General features: G+C 60.9%; 1 protein-coding gene across 2 annotated transcripts in view; it reads right to left on the reverse strand.

Moving 5' to 3' along the window:
• Nucleotides 1-15,048, reverse strand: part of COL5A1 (collagen type V alpha 1 chain) — a 120,075-nt gene that overhangs the window by 32,460 nt on the left and 72,567 nt on the right. For both annotated transcript variants that reach the window (XM_075559834.1, XM_075559833.1), the window contains exons 26-37: nucleotides 14,372-14,416; nucleotides 13,923-13,976; nucleotides 11,018-11,062; nucleotides 9,952-10,005; nucleotides 9,333-9,440; nucleotides 8,807-8,860; nucleotides 5,407-5,460; nucleotides 3,084-3,128; nucleotides 2,939-2,992; nucleotides 1,826-1,870; nucleotides 1,409-1,462; nucleotides 449-502 (exon numbers count right to left, since the gene is read on the reverse strand). In XM_075559834.1, coding sequence (XP_075415949.1) covers nucleotides 449-502; nucleotides 1,409-1,462; nucleotides 1,826-1,870; nucleotides 2,939-2,992; nucleotides 3,084-3,128; nucleotides 5,407-5,460; nucleotides 8,807-8,860; nucleotides 9,333-9,440; nucleotides 9,952-10,005; nucleotides 11,018-11,062; nucleotides 13,923-13,976; nucleotides 14,372-14,416 — 666 coding nt within the window. The remainder of the gene's footprint in view (nucleotides 1-448; nucleotides 503-1,408; nucleotides 1,463-1,825; nucleotides 1,871-2,938; nucleotides 2,993-3,083; nucleotides 3,129-5,406; nucleotides 5,461-8,806; nucleotides 8,861-9,332; nucleotides 9,441-9,951; nucleotides 10,006-11,017; nucleotides 11,063-13,922; nucleotides 13,977-14,371; nucleotides 14,417-15,048) is intronic.

Consider the following 15,048-nt stretch of genomic DNA (forward strand, 5'->3'; position numbering starts at 1 on the left):
AGACCCCCATGTGCACAACAGGGGAAGGACACGGTCATCCCTTCTCCCTGAAGGTTTGTCACTAAAGGACAGAATGCGGCACTGGCACTGCCAACTGCACCCTCGACTTTGGAGGTGAAAATGCCCGGGGTGGAAGCAGGGGTCCTCAGAGGACTCCCGAGGCCGGGGACATCAGTTTGTCCCCCAGTGGTTCTCAGCATGTCATTTGAACCAGCATTGCAAAGACCATGCCTGGCCCCTGTCCCTGCCCACAGACATTCCTAAAGCTGCTGAGGGCTTCTGGGCCCCAGCCCTGGACTCTGCACACAGGCCTGGCCCCATGTCCCCCAGGACCAGCGGTCCCAAGCAGGGCAGTCTCTGGCTACCCTGATCCATGGAGGAAAGGCAGCACCCTCCGTGAGCTGCAGGAGAGAGCCCCACCGCCGTGACCCCAGCGCCCAGTACTCACAGTCTCGCCTCTCTGCCCAGGGTGTCCCGGGAGTCCGTCCTTGCCTGGCGGGCCCTGCAGAAAGGGGCAGAGGAGAGAGTCCCACTCCATTCGGGGCAGCTCACGTCACAGATCTAGTGAGATGGCCACTTTCCTTCAGGGTCAGCCTGACCGTCAAGAGGACAAGGGGGAACACAGGCCCCATCAGACCCTCACAACGGCCTGCACGCATGTCCGGGGGAAAGGCATAGTCTCTCCCACAGTCTCTTAGGGCAGCCTGGTCCCTGGACAAGGACAATGGGCTCAGTAAAGCAGAGGGCAGAGAAAAGGGGGAAGGCTCTGGACCAGGTGGGCGGACACAGTGGCTGCAGCCAGGGGATCCCACACAGAAACGCTGGCGGGCACGTGGCAGGGCCTCACTCTGCGGTCCACCAGGTCACTGTGAGTCAGAACTGACTCGACAGCCTCCCGGAACCACCACAGCCACGGCCACAGCCAGGAGCCTGCTCGTGGTCTGCAGGTCCAGACTGTCCACTTCACAGAGCCGGACTTCTTCCTGATCACAGCCATTCGACCGCCCCACGGGACGATCGTCCCCACCTCAGCTGGCAGGGGACTGCCCCTGTACTCCGGAAGTGCTAACCCCTGGGCAGGTGACCCTATTTGGAAATAAGTAGGGTCTTGGCAGTGGGATCGGGCTAAGATGGGGGTCCTACTGGGTTATGGTAGGCTCTGAGACCAGAGACTGGTGTCCTTCCAAAAAGAGAGGGACACAGGACATACACTCAGAGCAAGTGGCCACACAGAACTCAGAGCCCTATGTTCACCAGCCACAAAATGCATCCCTACCCCAACCTCCCCAGAGTGGTACCTCATTCCTCCCCCTCCCAGCACCCCCCAGTAAGGACAAGAGTCCCCGGGAAGTCCTGAAGCCAGAGGAGGCCCCCAGGCATGCCTGGCGAGCCAGGAGAAGGCACTTACGGGGGGGCCTTTGGGTCCAGGGAACCCTGTGGGTCCTTGAGGTCCGTTGGGTCCCTGTGGACAGAGAATGAGCAGAGTGAGCATGGCCAGGCAGGCCTCTCTGCCACCCATCCCCAGCTCCGCGAGAAAGGCCACTCCTCCATGCCCCCAACCCCATGCCCGCCCTTTGGCACCTTCCCTCTCTGACAGCAAAGGGGAGGCCAGGCACAGGGCACAGTCACAGGTCCCTCGGGGTGGTGGCACAGGGTGGGGACCCAGTTTCTGGGCCAGGAGAGGTTGGGGGTAGGTCTCCAGTGCCCAGGTTTCAATGCCACCACTGGACACTGGGAAAGCCCCTCCCCCCACTTCCCTCTTCGGAGAAGCACAAGGACACCTTCTGGGAAGACTCCAGAGGGCCCCAGGGTGGGGGACACTTACCCGTTCCCCGGGGGGCCCAGCTGGACCATCACCTCCAGAGCTGCCCTGGGAGAGAGAAGAGAGACACTGGTTGGAATGGGGTACTCCTCCTCCGAGCCTCTGGCCCGGGCAGCATCACAGTCTCTTGGCTAGCATGGCACCTGGGGTTCATGAACGTCACCCCTGGAGACCCTCTGGCTGGTTGGTGCTCCGAGGCTGTGACCCCCACAGAGAGCTGGGGTGCCTGGCATTGGGGGCAGAGGGACCAGCCATCTCCCGGTGAATGGCATGCTACAGGGGGACAAAGGCTCTGGAAGACAGTTGCTGGCCTTCAGTGGCCACTGCCCATCATGCCCCAAGTTAGCAGCAGTTGAGCGGGAGCTGGGCTTATGGGGGAAGCTGGGAGAGGCCCCCAGGGGTGGGGGGTGGGGGGAGGAATGCGCACAAGGAATCTACACCATGGACTGCAGCCCGCTGGCTGGCTGGAGGCTCTGGTGGGGGAGGAAGGGTGACGCCTGGCCACCAGCGGGGAGGCTGGGGGTTCAAGTCCTCCCGGAGACAAAGCAAAGGCCTGATGGCACACTGCCCAGAAACGGGCCACTGGCAGGCCCACGGAGCGGAGTGGCCTGGGCGTACCACCAGGGTCTACGACGGCCGGCCGACAGGGAGGACGGGGCCCTGTGGTCTCAGCCAACCAGAAGGGGCTCCTTAGCAGGCCCCAACTTTGGAACTGGGTTCAGACTTCTGGGAAGAGCCCATGGCTGAGGTGGATGGTCCCTGATTCAAGCTTGGTGGGGGCGTGCAAGGGGCATCCCAAGTGTCCCCTGGGGGCTGCTGTGTCGGGGGACAGCGCTAGGTCCTGGGCACCCCCGATGCCGTGCCTTGCTCGAGCTGACACGTGGCTGTCACGTGGGGAGTGGATGCTTGTACACAGGGAGCTGCCCCCAGAGGTCTTACCTTACAGGCGACTTGGGGGCCAGCTGACTGGCCTGTTTTACAGCACCCCTGAGGGCTTTTCTTTCTTTCTTTGTGGGAAGGTCTCTCGGGGGCTCTCCAACTGGGTGGCATGGTGACTGGTCAGCAGGGGCCACCTCCCGCTGGCCACCATGGAGGGGGCGGACGCGTACAACCTACCTTAGGACCTGGCTTCCCGGTGATACCTCGGGGGCCTCTCTCACCCCTCGGGCCCTGGACGGACAGAGAAGGAAGGGGTCAGCAACAACCAGGACTCCAGAGACGCCCCCCGCCCCCCGACTCCCTGAGAGCACAGAAAGGTTACCGTAGGGCCCCGCTGTCCCCTCGGGCCTGGCTTCCCAGGGGTTCCCTAAAAATGAAGCAGACGGGTTAGTCGCCCTCACACGTCCATCCCAGGACTAGAGCCCCCTGCAGCTTCCCGCTCCCCATTTCCTGGACAAGTGCATGCCGTCCACCCAGGCTCGCCCCCCCACCCCCCGCCCCAGGGCTCTGAGCGGCAGTCTCGCGCCTCAACCCGCCTTCCCTCCATCCGTGGCGGCTGTGCAGGGAGGGGAGAGAGGAAAGCGGGCCTCCATGCATAATTCACATGGCTATAGTTGAAGATATTACCCATTAAATTTTCAGCAGGCTCTCGGCAGACACGCAAACTGACAATTTAATACCGACTGAAATCAGAGCCTGCCTCCCGCCGCATGCGGAAGCACTGAGACGGCCTCGGCGGTGGCTGGAAAATCTTCAGCATTTTCCACCCATGGGGAAATGCTTTTTATTTTCATTTTTCATTATTATTCCTCTCCCCCCTCCCCCAAAGCAAAGTTCTCCTAGCCGAGAGGTGTCCTTTCCTACAGAAAGGTGGGAGGGAAGGGGCCCTGCTGGCTTCCTGGGTTCGGTTCCTGAGTGTGCACTGAGCAGGCCTGCAGAGGGGAGGGGCTGAGGAGCTAAGGGCCCTGCCCTCTGTCCTCCCCCCTGTCGGCACCCACCTGCCTCCTGGCCTCGTGTTTTGAAAGGAGTCTAATGCCACCACTTAGAATGATGAGTTAATTATGTTGCTTTTTAACAACACACTGTGGCTCCGGTGTATTACTTGTGTGGCAGGATCCTTCAGCGTTCAATAAATATTTGCATGTGAAAATTAATGAAACATCTGCTTTCTTCTGGGTAGCGACCTCTTTTTCCCTCCCCCGCAGGAAAAGCACCTGGTCAGACGTGGCTCCTTCCTGGCATCTGTGGGTCACCCACTGTTTGCTTTTTGACCCGTCTCCGTCCCTGCCACCAAATCCAAACCCAGTCCTCAGCCCTGCTGACCCGGTGCTGGGGGTCTGAGACCCTGTAGGAAGCAACTCAGAGGACCAGTCGCCACGTCCAGCTGGGCCTCGCCTGGCCTCTGGCATGGAGGTGCTCTCGATCAACCCTCAAGCTGAGGAATGGAGCTGGCCGGTAGAGGGGCACCCAGTCCTGCCTCTGTCTACGGTGTGTCCTCAGGTGGGCATTTCTAGAGGGTAGCTCTCGGTGGCCAGGCTCCCGGGGTCCCACTGAGCAGGGCCCATGCCAGGGACGGGCCAGAGATGGCCGTCAGACCCACTGCCTCCCCACCACTGCTCACGGCAGCTCTTGATGGAAGAAACCAATCATGCCTATGGCCTCCTCCACAGCTGACACTCCACGGGCCCAGTGCCCACGGGCAGCAGGCTCACTAGGCCTCACAGAAGCTGAGAGCCAGCTCCAGCCGAGGGCCCGGGCAGCTTGGCCTTGCTCCTACCTCCCCTTGTGTGTCCTGCTGCATGCGTCCAGTGGCTTGTCAGCCCCACCTGGGCATCAGTGGCAGAATCCCCCACCCTGAGATTCATCCACCTGGGGACACGTCCATCCTCCCCCAGCCACCATGCTCCTCCCAGCACTGTCCCTGGGCTGTGCCCACGTTGCTCAGCTACGCCCGGAATAAAGAGGCGTGTGGTAGGCACCACCATCTTCACCACTCTGGACAAGGCTGTAGCCCAGCAGAGGCAGATGAGCCTGTCACCAAGGACTGTGGCCAGCACTGGGTCCTGTGGGCAGTGGGTGGGGCTGGAAGGACACACTGTGTCCCTCAGTAGCCACTTCTCACTCCTGGCTCCAGTTGGACATGGCCGCCTGGACAAAGTACAGAGGACACATGGACTTGAGGTCCTCTCAAGGGCATTGGTGGAGACAGTGTATCTGAGGGGGACACACCCAGAGCCCCTCCTCTGGTGGGGGACCTTGGGCTGGGGTGGTGGCTCTGCAGGTGCTGCCCCACGGGCACCGCCTGGTGTCCACTCTCAGGGATCCTGCAGGTTCTGAGCCCCATCGGAAGCACTCCGGGCAGGTGGGGGTGGGCACGGTTGCTCAGTGCCAGCCCCACTGCTCCCTGGTGGGGCTCCAGGGCAACAGCAGCTTGGTGCTGATTAGGGGAGCACGTGGAGGGACACAAGGACACCCCTCCTGTTCTGAGAAAAACAGGCTGGAGGGGGGCAGGGCGCCCGGGCAGAGGGATGCATGAGCTCTCTTCCCAGCCTGCGGCCCCTCACTCTCCACCCTGCCACACCCTGCTGGGTCCAGCGACCAGCAGAGCCCCAAGTGCAGTGCCCCAGGCTGCCCTCCAGGCTTACCCTGCCACCCTTCTCTCCGTTGGCACCAGGAAATCCAGGAAATCCAATAGAGCCCTGAAAGACAGAAGGGGCAGGGGTGGGGTGGGTCGAATCAGTCTGTGCTGTCCTCAATGCCATAGCCATGACCAATTCAGGTGACTTCTACTTATCCATCCATCCATCTACCCAGCCACCTACCCAGCAGGCCTATCCAGTCTTCCACTTATCCACCCACCCACCCATCTGTTACCCATCCAGCCAGTCATCCACTAACCCAGGGGTGGGGCTGTCTGGTCTGAGGGTCTTACAAGGCCCTCAAAATCGTCCACACTGGCTGACATCACCAGCCACATCAAAGTCAGGCAGCTCCAGACACCACATTCACTCACTGCGGCGCGCCGTGCCGGCTCAGAGCTACACTGCAGGGCAGCATGGAGCTGCCCTGGGAGTTCCCAGACTGTCAGGACATCAGGGGCAAGCTAATGGAATGCCTGACCAGCACAGCAGGCTGCTTTTTAAGTTGATAATAACTTTGTCTGGTCAGTGAATGATGTTACAAATCGACAGTGGCCCTCGGCAGGAGAAAGGTTCTCCAGCCCTGCTCTAACCCACCCATCCATCTCTCCATCCATCCACCCAGCCACTCACCCACCCATCTCCCCATCCATCCACCCAGCCACTCACCCACCCATCTCTCCATCCATCCACTCACTCACCCATCTCCCCATCCATCCACCCAGCCACTCACCCACCCATCTCTCCATCCATCCACTCACTCACCCACCTCCCCATCCATCCACCCAGCCACTCACCCACCCATCTCTCCATCCATCCACTCACCCACCCATCTCCCCATCCATCCGCCCAGCCACTCACCCACCCCTCTCCATCCATCCACCCAGCCACTCACTCACCCATCTCTCCATCCATCTGCCACTCACCCATCCATCTCTCCATCCATCTGCCCAGCCACTGACCCACCCATCTCCCCATCCATCCACCCAGCCACTCACCCACCCCTCTCTCCATCCATCCACCCAGCCAGTCACCCATCCATCTCTCCCCAGTCACTCACCCACCCCTCTCTCCATCCATCCACCCAGCCACTCACCTACCCATCTCTCCCCAGCCACTCACCCACCCATCTCTCCACCCATCTGCCCAGCCACTTACCCACCCATCTGTCTATCCATCCACCCAGCCACTCACCCCCACCCCATATATTCAGCCAGCTACTCAGCCATTAATCTATGGCCCCTTCATTCACTCTCACCCCTATCCTGTCACTCCTCCACCCACCCACCCAACCCACCTATTTGACCACCCACTTATTCATCCACTCAACATCCATCCAGCTAGTCATTCATTCCCCCACCTCCCAACCCATCCACTCGTCCATACACCTGGCCATGCACTTTACATCTGCTCACCTATCCATCCATCACCCAGCTACCTACCCATCCATTTCCCCACACAGCTACCCACCCTCTATTCACGTATACATCTTCCCACCCCTCCATTTACACACATACACCCTCCCACCCCTTCATTCACACACACACCCTCCCACCCCTTCATTCACACACATACACCCTGCATTCACACACATAGACACGCACACCCATGTGCCCATCCACCTATCCATCTACTCACCCATCCATCTAGTCATTCCCCAGCCAGTATTCATTCACCCACTCACCTGACCCATCCATGTATCCCTGCACCCAGCCCTGTGCCTCTCCGTTGTCCACCTATTCCCTCATCACCCACCCACCCACCTGCCCATCCATCTGCCACCTATCCACTCAGCTGTCTCCTCTCCTGCCTATCCACCCATGCATCTATCTGCCCACCTGCCCACCCACCGATCCACTCAGTGGGGCATCTACTCACTGGAGGCCCACCGTTCATTATTCATGGGTCTGTCGCTCATCCTCTTGCCCATCCCCCACCAAATATTCCCAACGGACCCCTAGACTCCAAGCGTGAGACTGCAAACTGACCTTAACCTCACTCCCCCCACCCCCGCTGCCTCTCACAGGCCACGTCCAGCCAACCCTGCTGAGGTGGTGGGACAGGGAACGGTGTGGCATGTAGGCACGAACCTCACATTTGCGACATGGCTGTCACCTTGGCTGCTTTCCCAGCATGCCACCACCGAGTCTCACGGGCTTCTGAGCCAGAACCCGTGTGAATGCATGGCGGGGGTGGGTGGGGCAGTGGCCCCTCAGACCAGACAGCGGATGCCTGATGGGTACTTTTCCTGGCCAATGCCAGGAGGCTAGCTCCCCTGACCCAGAGGGCACCTGACCACACTGGTGCCCTGGCATCCCTCCCTGGGGCCTCTCCTTCTTAACTGACTCCAGATCTGCCCTAAAGGTCCTTGTTCCCCCCTCAAGGGCATGCAGGGTTCCCAATCCTGCACTCCTCCAAGGGTCAGAGCTTGTGCCCCCGCCCTCTGATGGCCCCCTGCCAGCCCAGCTGGAGAGGGAGTCGAGGACCCCTGGAGTGTGGGGCCACCAGCACACGGGGTGACCCCTAGAGGGGCATCGCAGCATTTTGCCACTGCTCACTGGGCACTCGGCCACTAAAGCCCCGCCCTCACCCTCACCTACCCTGCCAGCCCCAAACGTCTGCTCCTCTTCCCTCCCCTGACAGACTCGTGTTTAGAGAGTGGGTGTCCACCAAGAACCCCGTCACCCATCAGGCAGGTGACATTAACCAGGTTTGCAGGTGGGTCAGCTAGGTCACAGAGGCCTCTCTCAGACACCAGCCGTGATCGTCCTCCTGCCCAGGAAGGAAGGGTCAGGACAGAGGCCCCTGGCTGGAACAGAACCGCCTGGACTGAGTGCCCAGTCCACACCCGCTCTGTTGAGGAAGCCAGGCACTGGGGGCAGGAGTGCCTGGGCAAAGGGCACTCAGAAACAGCAGGGGGTCTCCAAGTGGCTGCCGGGTCCTCTCCTCGTCTGGCATGCCAGGCAGCTGGCTGGTTCTATGGCAGAGCCATGAGTAATGAGCTGTGGAACTGGGAACAGCGGGATGATCGTGTGTTCATGGTTGCCAATGCCTTTGGGAGGTACCGGCAGACTTCGGCTTCTACCAGAGCGTGATTTCTTGTTTGGAAGGATTTTGCCTCCCACTGAGTCTCAGTTAAGGACAGGTGACCTTGGAATCTTCCAGAAGGTCGGATCAAGAGGAGAAGCAGCTCCAAGTCCCTAAGAGGGGCAAGGGGGCACCCTGCCACCTTCAGCTCCAGGTCTGCCCCCTTCTCTGCAGTCTCTACTCAGTTCATCTCCTTAAGGCCTGGGGGGACACAGAATGAGGCCAGGGAGGGGACAGTACGGAGTGTCGACAGAAGCGGTCCAGGACCCCAAGAGTCTCCCCAGAAAGCTACTAGGAGGTCAGGATGTTGTTGGTTTACCTTGGGTCCCTGTCTTCCTGGGTACCCTGGCAGCCCTGGGACACCAAGCTTGCCCTGGAAGAGATGAGAGCTGCATTAGGCAGTGCCACCTGGCCTCTGCCACCGGCAGGCGGAAGCCAGCATGTCTGGATGGAGAGTGACCTGGCATGGCCATCATGGAGGAGGGCAGGAGCTAAAGCGGGCCCCTGGCACTCCCGGCCTAGCCTCAGACACAGGTCCCCAGAGAAGAGGTCAGAGGGCTTCTCATCTGCGGTGACCACCTGAGCTGCCGGTGAGGGGTCCGGCCTTGGGGGAGGCTCCCAGCCCTCCCCCCAGCCCTGCCAACCAGGCAGGTGCTTTCAAAGCTGTGGGGGCGCTGCCCTCCTCCCCCAGAGGGCAGGGTGTGGAAGTTTCCATGGAGGTGGACAGCAGGGCCCAGGCAGGATGAGAAAGCACCGCTGTGTCCCCAAGGCAAAACCAGAGTCCCAGGGGTGCCCGTGGTCTGCCCCCTGCAGGGAGGCTTGGGTACCAGTGCTGCCTTGCTCACCTTCTCCCCGCTGGGCCCCAGGGGGCCGGGGTCGCCATTGGGACCACCTCGACCCTTTGGGCCTTCAGGGCCGTCCTCTCCTCGGGGACCAGGTGGGCCAATCTCCCCCTGAAAGTCAGAGAAGGGGAGGTGAGGGGAGGGGAAGGAAGGAGCCCCGGCCTCTAACCCCCATGCACGTATGCACAGCTCCCAGGCAGCATGTATGAGGAGCCTCCAGGGAGCCTGGCAAGGCCCTGACCCTGCAGCTGACCACGCGAGTCTGAGGCTGGGCAAGTTACTGGCTTGGCTCTGCTCGATGCCACTCCCTGAGGCAGCCTACCCACTCCCACCTGCATCTGCTGCCCCCCAGTTTCCACAAGAACCAACTCAAAGTCTAGAGCCTCTGGGCCTGAGCAACTGCTGACCAGCAGGATCCACAGGCCACTTCCCAAGATCAAGCAGCTGAGACCACCACACATAGCCCACTCTCAGGCCACTGCCCCCACACCCTAATCCGCACTCCCTGCAGAGAAGCCCCCCCCCGTTAGAAACCCCCCAGGGGGAGCCCACTCTGTTCAGCCCCTCCCACAGACTCATCTGCCTCTCTGGACCTGAGCCCAGTCCACAGAGCAGCACTCACCCGGTCTCCTTTGATGCCCATGTCGCCTTTAAAGCCGGGGAAGCCGTCTTCACCCTGGGCAGTGGCACACGGGGCCTCAGTCGGGGCCATGAGTCCCCCGCATCTTGAACCCGCCCAGCTGGGCTCTGGCCATGCTCAGCACCCCGGAACTAACCCCCTGGGAAGTCTGCCCTGCAGCCTTGCCTCACAGGCAGACCCAGGCCTGGGTGATGAGTTTGAAGAGGGGATGAAGATGAAGAGCACCCTAAAAACCTACGCTGCTGGCAACACACTGCCCAGGGAGGTTCCCCTGGGAGGGTGCTGAGAGAGGGTGCCCAGGAGGGCTGTACTGGGCACAGCTCTGGCAGGCAAAGTGCCTCCCTCAGGCAGAGCTGGCCAGACAGTGACCGCTGACGGCTAAAACCAGTCACGTCCCTGGGCACAGGGGCTGTCCCAGCTGGCCATCTGTGATGGTGCAGGCGGCAGGGAGTCCCTTGAGTTCAGTGGTCTGCTGTCCGTAGTGCCCTCACCCCAGGGAACTGCAGAGGCCACTGCTCGGACATTCCCCTCAGGGGTCACCTGGGACCCTGGCTAGCATCTGTCGCTCACTCGGGGGCCGCATCTTGATCTGTTTCAATGGCTCAGAGTGGAAATGGACAGGCCTGGGCCACTCAGCTGACAGACGTCTGGGCTCTCTGCAGGGCCTCCTTCCAGGTGCTGTCACTGGGCCACTGTGGCCACAAGAAATATTGAGGCTGTGGACAGGCAACTGACCACCCTGACCGAGGCCATCTCAGGCCCCCGAGGGACACACGGTGACACCTGGCCAGATAGCCTCTCCCCAGGAGCCCTGTGTCAGGCTAAGGGACAAGTGTGACCAGGGGAAAGGGATGAAGCAGGACCGCAGTCTGTCCATGACCACTCACCAGTTCTGGTAACAAAGTTTACTCCCCATGGAGTCGCCCCCCCCCCCCGGGAGACCTCAGGCCCCACCCCCTGCCCCGTAACTGCACCTGAAAGGCTGAATGGCCCTTGAAGGGCGCTCTGGGCCAGGCGCTCAGCCCCCAGGCCACCTGGCAGAACTCACCTTCTCGCCCTTGGTGCCCTTCAGTCCGCGGATGCCGTCTGCGCCCTGGGACACAGGACAGGGGAGGGGCAGTTACCACCTGCGCTGCTGGAGAACCAGGGCAGCCCAGCGCCTGGGGCCTGCTTCCCGCATCCAGCCCTCTCAGAGGCAGGCCCAGCCTCCTGCATCCCACCACCCACACCAGACCCCAGCATGGGCCCCACTCTCCACAGGACTGGAGTCAGAACCAGGCACCACACTGTACCGTGTGGGTCGTCTGAACAAAGAGCCCAGGCTAGGGCCTCCCTCCAAGGCCAGCTTCCAGCTGAGCACACAGCAGGGACAAGGTGACATGGCCGGAGAGTGTCCATAGACAAGGCTGGGGACCCAGCCCAGCAGACTCCCCACAGAGCTGGGGCAGCAGTGCTGGGTGCTGGTACATTCACCTGCTGGTGTCACTCACGACGACCCTTCAGGACAGAGCAGAACTGCCCCCGTGGGTCCCAGAGATGGCAAGCCCTGTTCAGAAGCATCCTCAGTGTGCTTCCAAAGAGCAGTTGAGTAGGTTTGAACCGCCCGCCATCTGGTTGGCAGCCCAAAGCCTAAACCCGCCCCCACCCCCCATCCCTGGCACCATGGCTCCTAGAGACACGGAGGCAGCTTAAAGCTTGGTGAGGAGCAAGGGGCCCCTTTTCTGGGGGCAGCCAGGGCCTCTGTGGAAGACTGCAGCGGTGCCCTCTTGCCCACCACCACCTCCACCCAGGCCCACGGCTCCCTGGGAGGTGAGAGCACCTACATCTTCAAGCGCCTGAGAACCTGGGGATCTATTTCTTGGATGAAAACAGCTCCCCGTCCCGGCCCCCTCCCCGCTCGGCCTCCAGTCTGACTGGAAGGCTCACGCACACCGAGAGCGAATTCTAACCGACAAGCGAGATCTGGTCGCGCCTCGTGACTGTCTTGTGCAAACACCTTCTCCAGACCCATGAAGCAGCTTTGTGCAATTAGCCTTGTGCGGTCACTGGTGGGGTCTTGGTTATGTGGCGGGAACGTGTGCAAAACCACACACAGAGCCGCCACCATGAGCACTTCCGATAAACCATCGCCCTTAGGAAAGGCACTGGGTGGCGGGGAGGGGCTGCAGGCAGGCAGGAGGTTGCCCCACCCCGGGCTCCCCATCCCCTGGAGTCTCTCCCCACTTGGGACATCTTGACCCCCAGACTGCAGGTGGGGTCCTGCCTAGCATGACGCTGGGTGGTTTCCACAAACCTCAGGGCTCCACGGCCCCTCGAGGGACTAGGTGTGTCAGAGGCTGTTTGCATACAAATCGCTCAATAGAAAGAAAGCCCCATTTCTCCAAAAAGTCACACTGCAGTCACTAGGGAGCCAGACACCTGGCTTGTGTTTCTGGGACAGGGCAGAGATGTCTGGCACTCTCTGATTCAGCTGCATCCGGTTCCCGGAGAAGCAGGCACCACCACCACCACCACACAAGTCCCCCAGGGTACCCCCGTCCACTGCTGTTGGGTGAACTTCGACTCCGAGTGTCCCCACAGGACAGATTCAGACCATTGTAAAGGTTCCTGAGGCTGTAAATGTGTACGAGGGAGGCAGTCTCATCTCCCCCCCGCCCATGAAGATGTGGGTCAGTTAGCTGTGGAGTGCTTCAACCACTGCACCAGCAGGGCTCCTCCGCTGGGGGACCCTGTAGCACGGGGCAGAGCTGCTTCTGTGGGTTTCTGAGAGTGTAACTCTTTATAGAAACAGAAAGCCTCTTCTTTCTCACAAGTAGCTGCTGGTGGTTTCGAATGGCTGACCACAATGAGCAGCCCAATGTGAAGACACTGAGCCACTAGTGCTCATGTGCTGGGCCACGGCCCTCTGCATAGCAATGTGCACAGGCGGACCCAAGGGGCACCTGGAGATTGAATCACACAGCCGAAGCAAACAGGGTTATCGGGGATATGACAGCTGGGCTGTATCTGGATATTGCTCTGAGACCTGGGCCATGTAACGAGGTTCCCAGAGCCTTTAACTCGGCAGGAACAAGAGCGGGAGGGAGAGATTGCCCCTCGTCAGTGAGGGTGGAAATGGCCCAGAAGGACAGGAAGGGTCCCCGCTCCCCTCCTCCACCCAGCTCCGGGAGGGTGAGAGCTTACACTAAGGACTCAGGGGAGCCAGACTGCTAGGTCTGAGCAGTATCCCGCCCACACCGGAGTGCAGGCCCCTGGACTGTGGGCGTGGTGATGGTAGGAGGGCACGTGAGTGTGTAGGGGGAAAGGGGTGTCCGAAACCTCATCTCCGCTGAGGGACATCAGAGAGGACAGAGCCCACTGGGAAAGACAGAATCATGTAAGGATGGTGGAGGGACAAGGGACGAGGGGCACTGGACTATGGAGCCCAGGCCAGAGCTTTCCGCAGAGCCCACAGAGAGCCTCCCTCAGATACCGAGGCTGGATGACTAGAACCTTCCGCAGAGCCCACAGAGAGCCATCTCCTTCAGCGAGCAGCCCGAGCTCATACTTTGGCCCCTGACCCATGAGAAAATACAACCTATCTCCCCAGGGGCTTGGGGTCACAGCAGCATAAAGACCCAACCCAGTTAACAGGGAAAAGGCAGGAGACTAGAGGTGTCACCCTGCACCAGACCAGCCCTTTCTGAGACCACAGCTCCATCGCTCTATCCTGGGGGCCCAATCACCACACATGTGATAAGGAGGTCAGGGCTGCCCTGGTGACAGCCAGAGGGAGATTGAACAAGAGACGTGCCAAACCCTGGCCCCTGTGTCAGCCAGAGGGAAGCTGAACCAGTGAACTGACAAGCCCCGCCCCTTGTGAGCCAGAGGGAGGTTGAACAAGTGACTGTCAAGCCCTGCCCCATACATCCACTGTTCCCTCCCAGATAGACCTGGAGTCCAAAGATTCTCACCTTGACTCCTCGAGGGCCTGGATAGCCGATGGGACCCTGGGGGCCAGATGGACCCTAAAACCAGAGGGAAAAGGCTTTTAGCTCCGTCTCGAGTGGGAAGCCAGATGACTGGCTTGGACCTCCCACCCGCATGTGTCCCCGTGGCCACCAGCAAGGATATCCCAAAGGTACTGGCAAAGGGACTACCCAGCCCCTTGCTTCCCGTGCACGCCCTGGGTCAGTATCAACGCTGCCCCTGCCCACTCCTCCACCCCCACCCAGGAAGGCAAGGCCACCAAGGCCAGGGTTGGGTGCCGGGCACTGCGGGCTGCTGATGGCCCCTGTGACCTGTGTAACCAGTGTGGGGGAACTCCCAAGAATGGGAATGACAAAGGTGCTGAGGAAGGGTGGGGCAAGAGCCTACTCTCTGGGGCTCCCTGGAGGGGTGCAGACTTGTAGCAGGTACTCACCTGTCCTCCTTTCTCCCCTGGGGGACCTTCTTTACCGGGGTGCCCCTGTCACAAGAGAGAAGCTTCCATTAGTCCACAGCCATCTCTACACACTCAGCCTCTTCAGCACTGGGTGGGGATGGCCAGGCCCCCCTCTCATCTTCCTACCTCCAGGACAGGGAGCGTGAAGAGGGTGGCCAGGCCCACTCAGTGCCTAACAGCAGGGGGCCTCCGCGGCCTCCAAAGCAGTGCCACAGACATGCACTGAGCCTCGTCAGCAAGGGTGACAGAGGGGAGGGTCTGAGAAACCAGTGAGCATGGGCAAGGCCTGGCACTGCCAGGTGGCCCCCAATTCAGGATGGTCACAGCCCACCTCCTGCACACGGTAGCTTGCTGGCCTCTGCATGAGGTGGCCACGCAGGACCCTCTGTTGTGAGCACCGGGCCCCAGGGCTCTCCAGTCCAGCAGCAGGAATGTGGGGCCAGGTCGCTGGGGGGACACAGAGATGGGGCCAGGTGGAGACAGGACACTGTCACTCATGAGAAGCCCTGATGCTCCCGGTTCTCTGTGGGGGTGCCACACCCAGGTGCCTTGCAGGTTGAGAGAGCCTACGCAGTGCAGGGAAACAGCTCTGAAGACCCCTGACTATCCGCCCCAGCGTTCCTGTGACAAAGGGGTGCCTGGGGACACTGGGCCCA

The sequence above is a fragment of the Tenrec ecaudatus genome, chromosome 10 (assembly GCF_050624435.1).
Source record: "Tenrec ecaudatus isolate mTenEca1 chromosome 10, mTenEca1.hap1, whole genome shotgun sequence".
Lineage (NCBI taxonomy): Eukaryota > Metazoa > Chordata > Mammalia > Afrosoricida > Tenrecidae > Tenrec > Tenrec ecaudatus.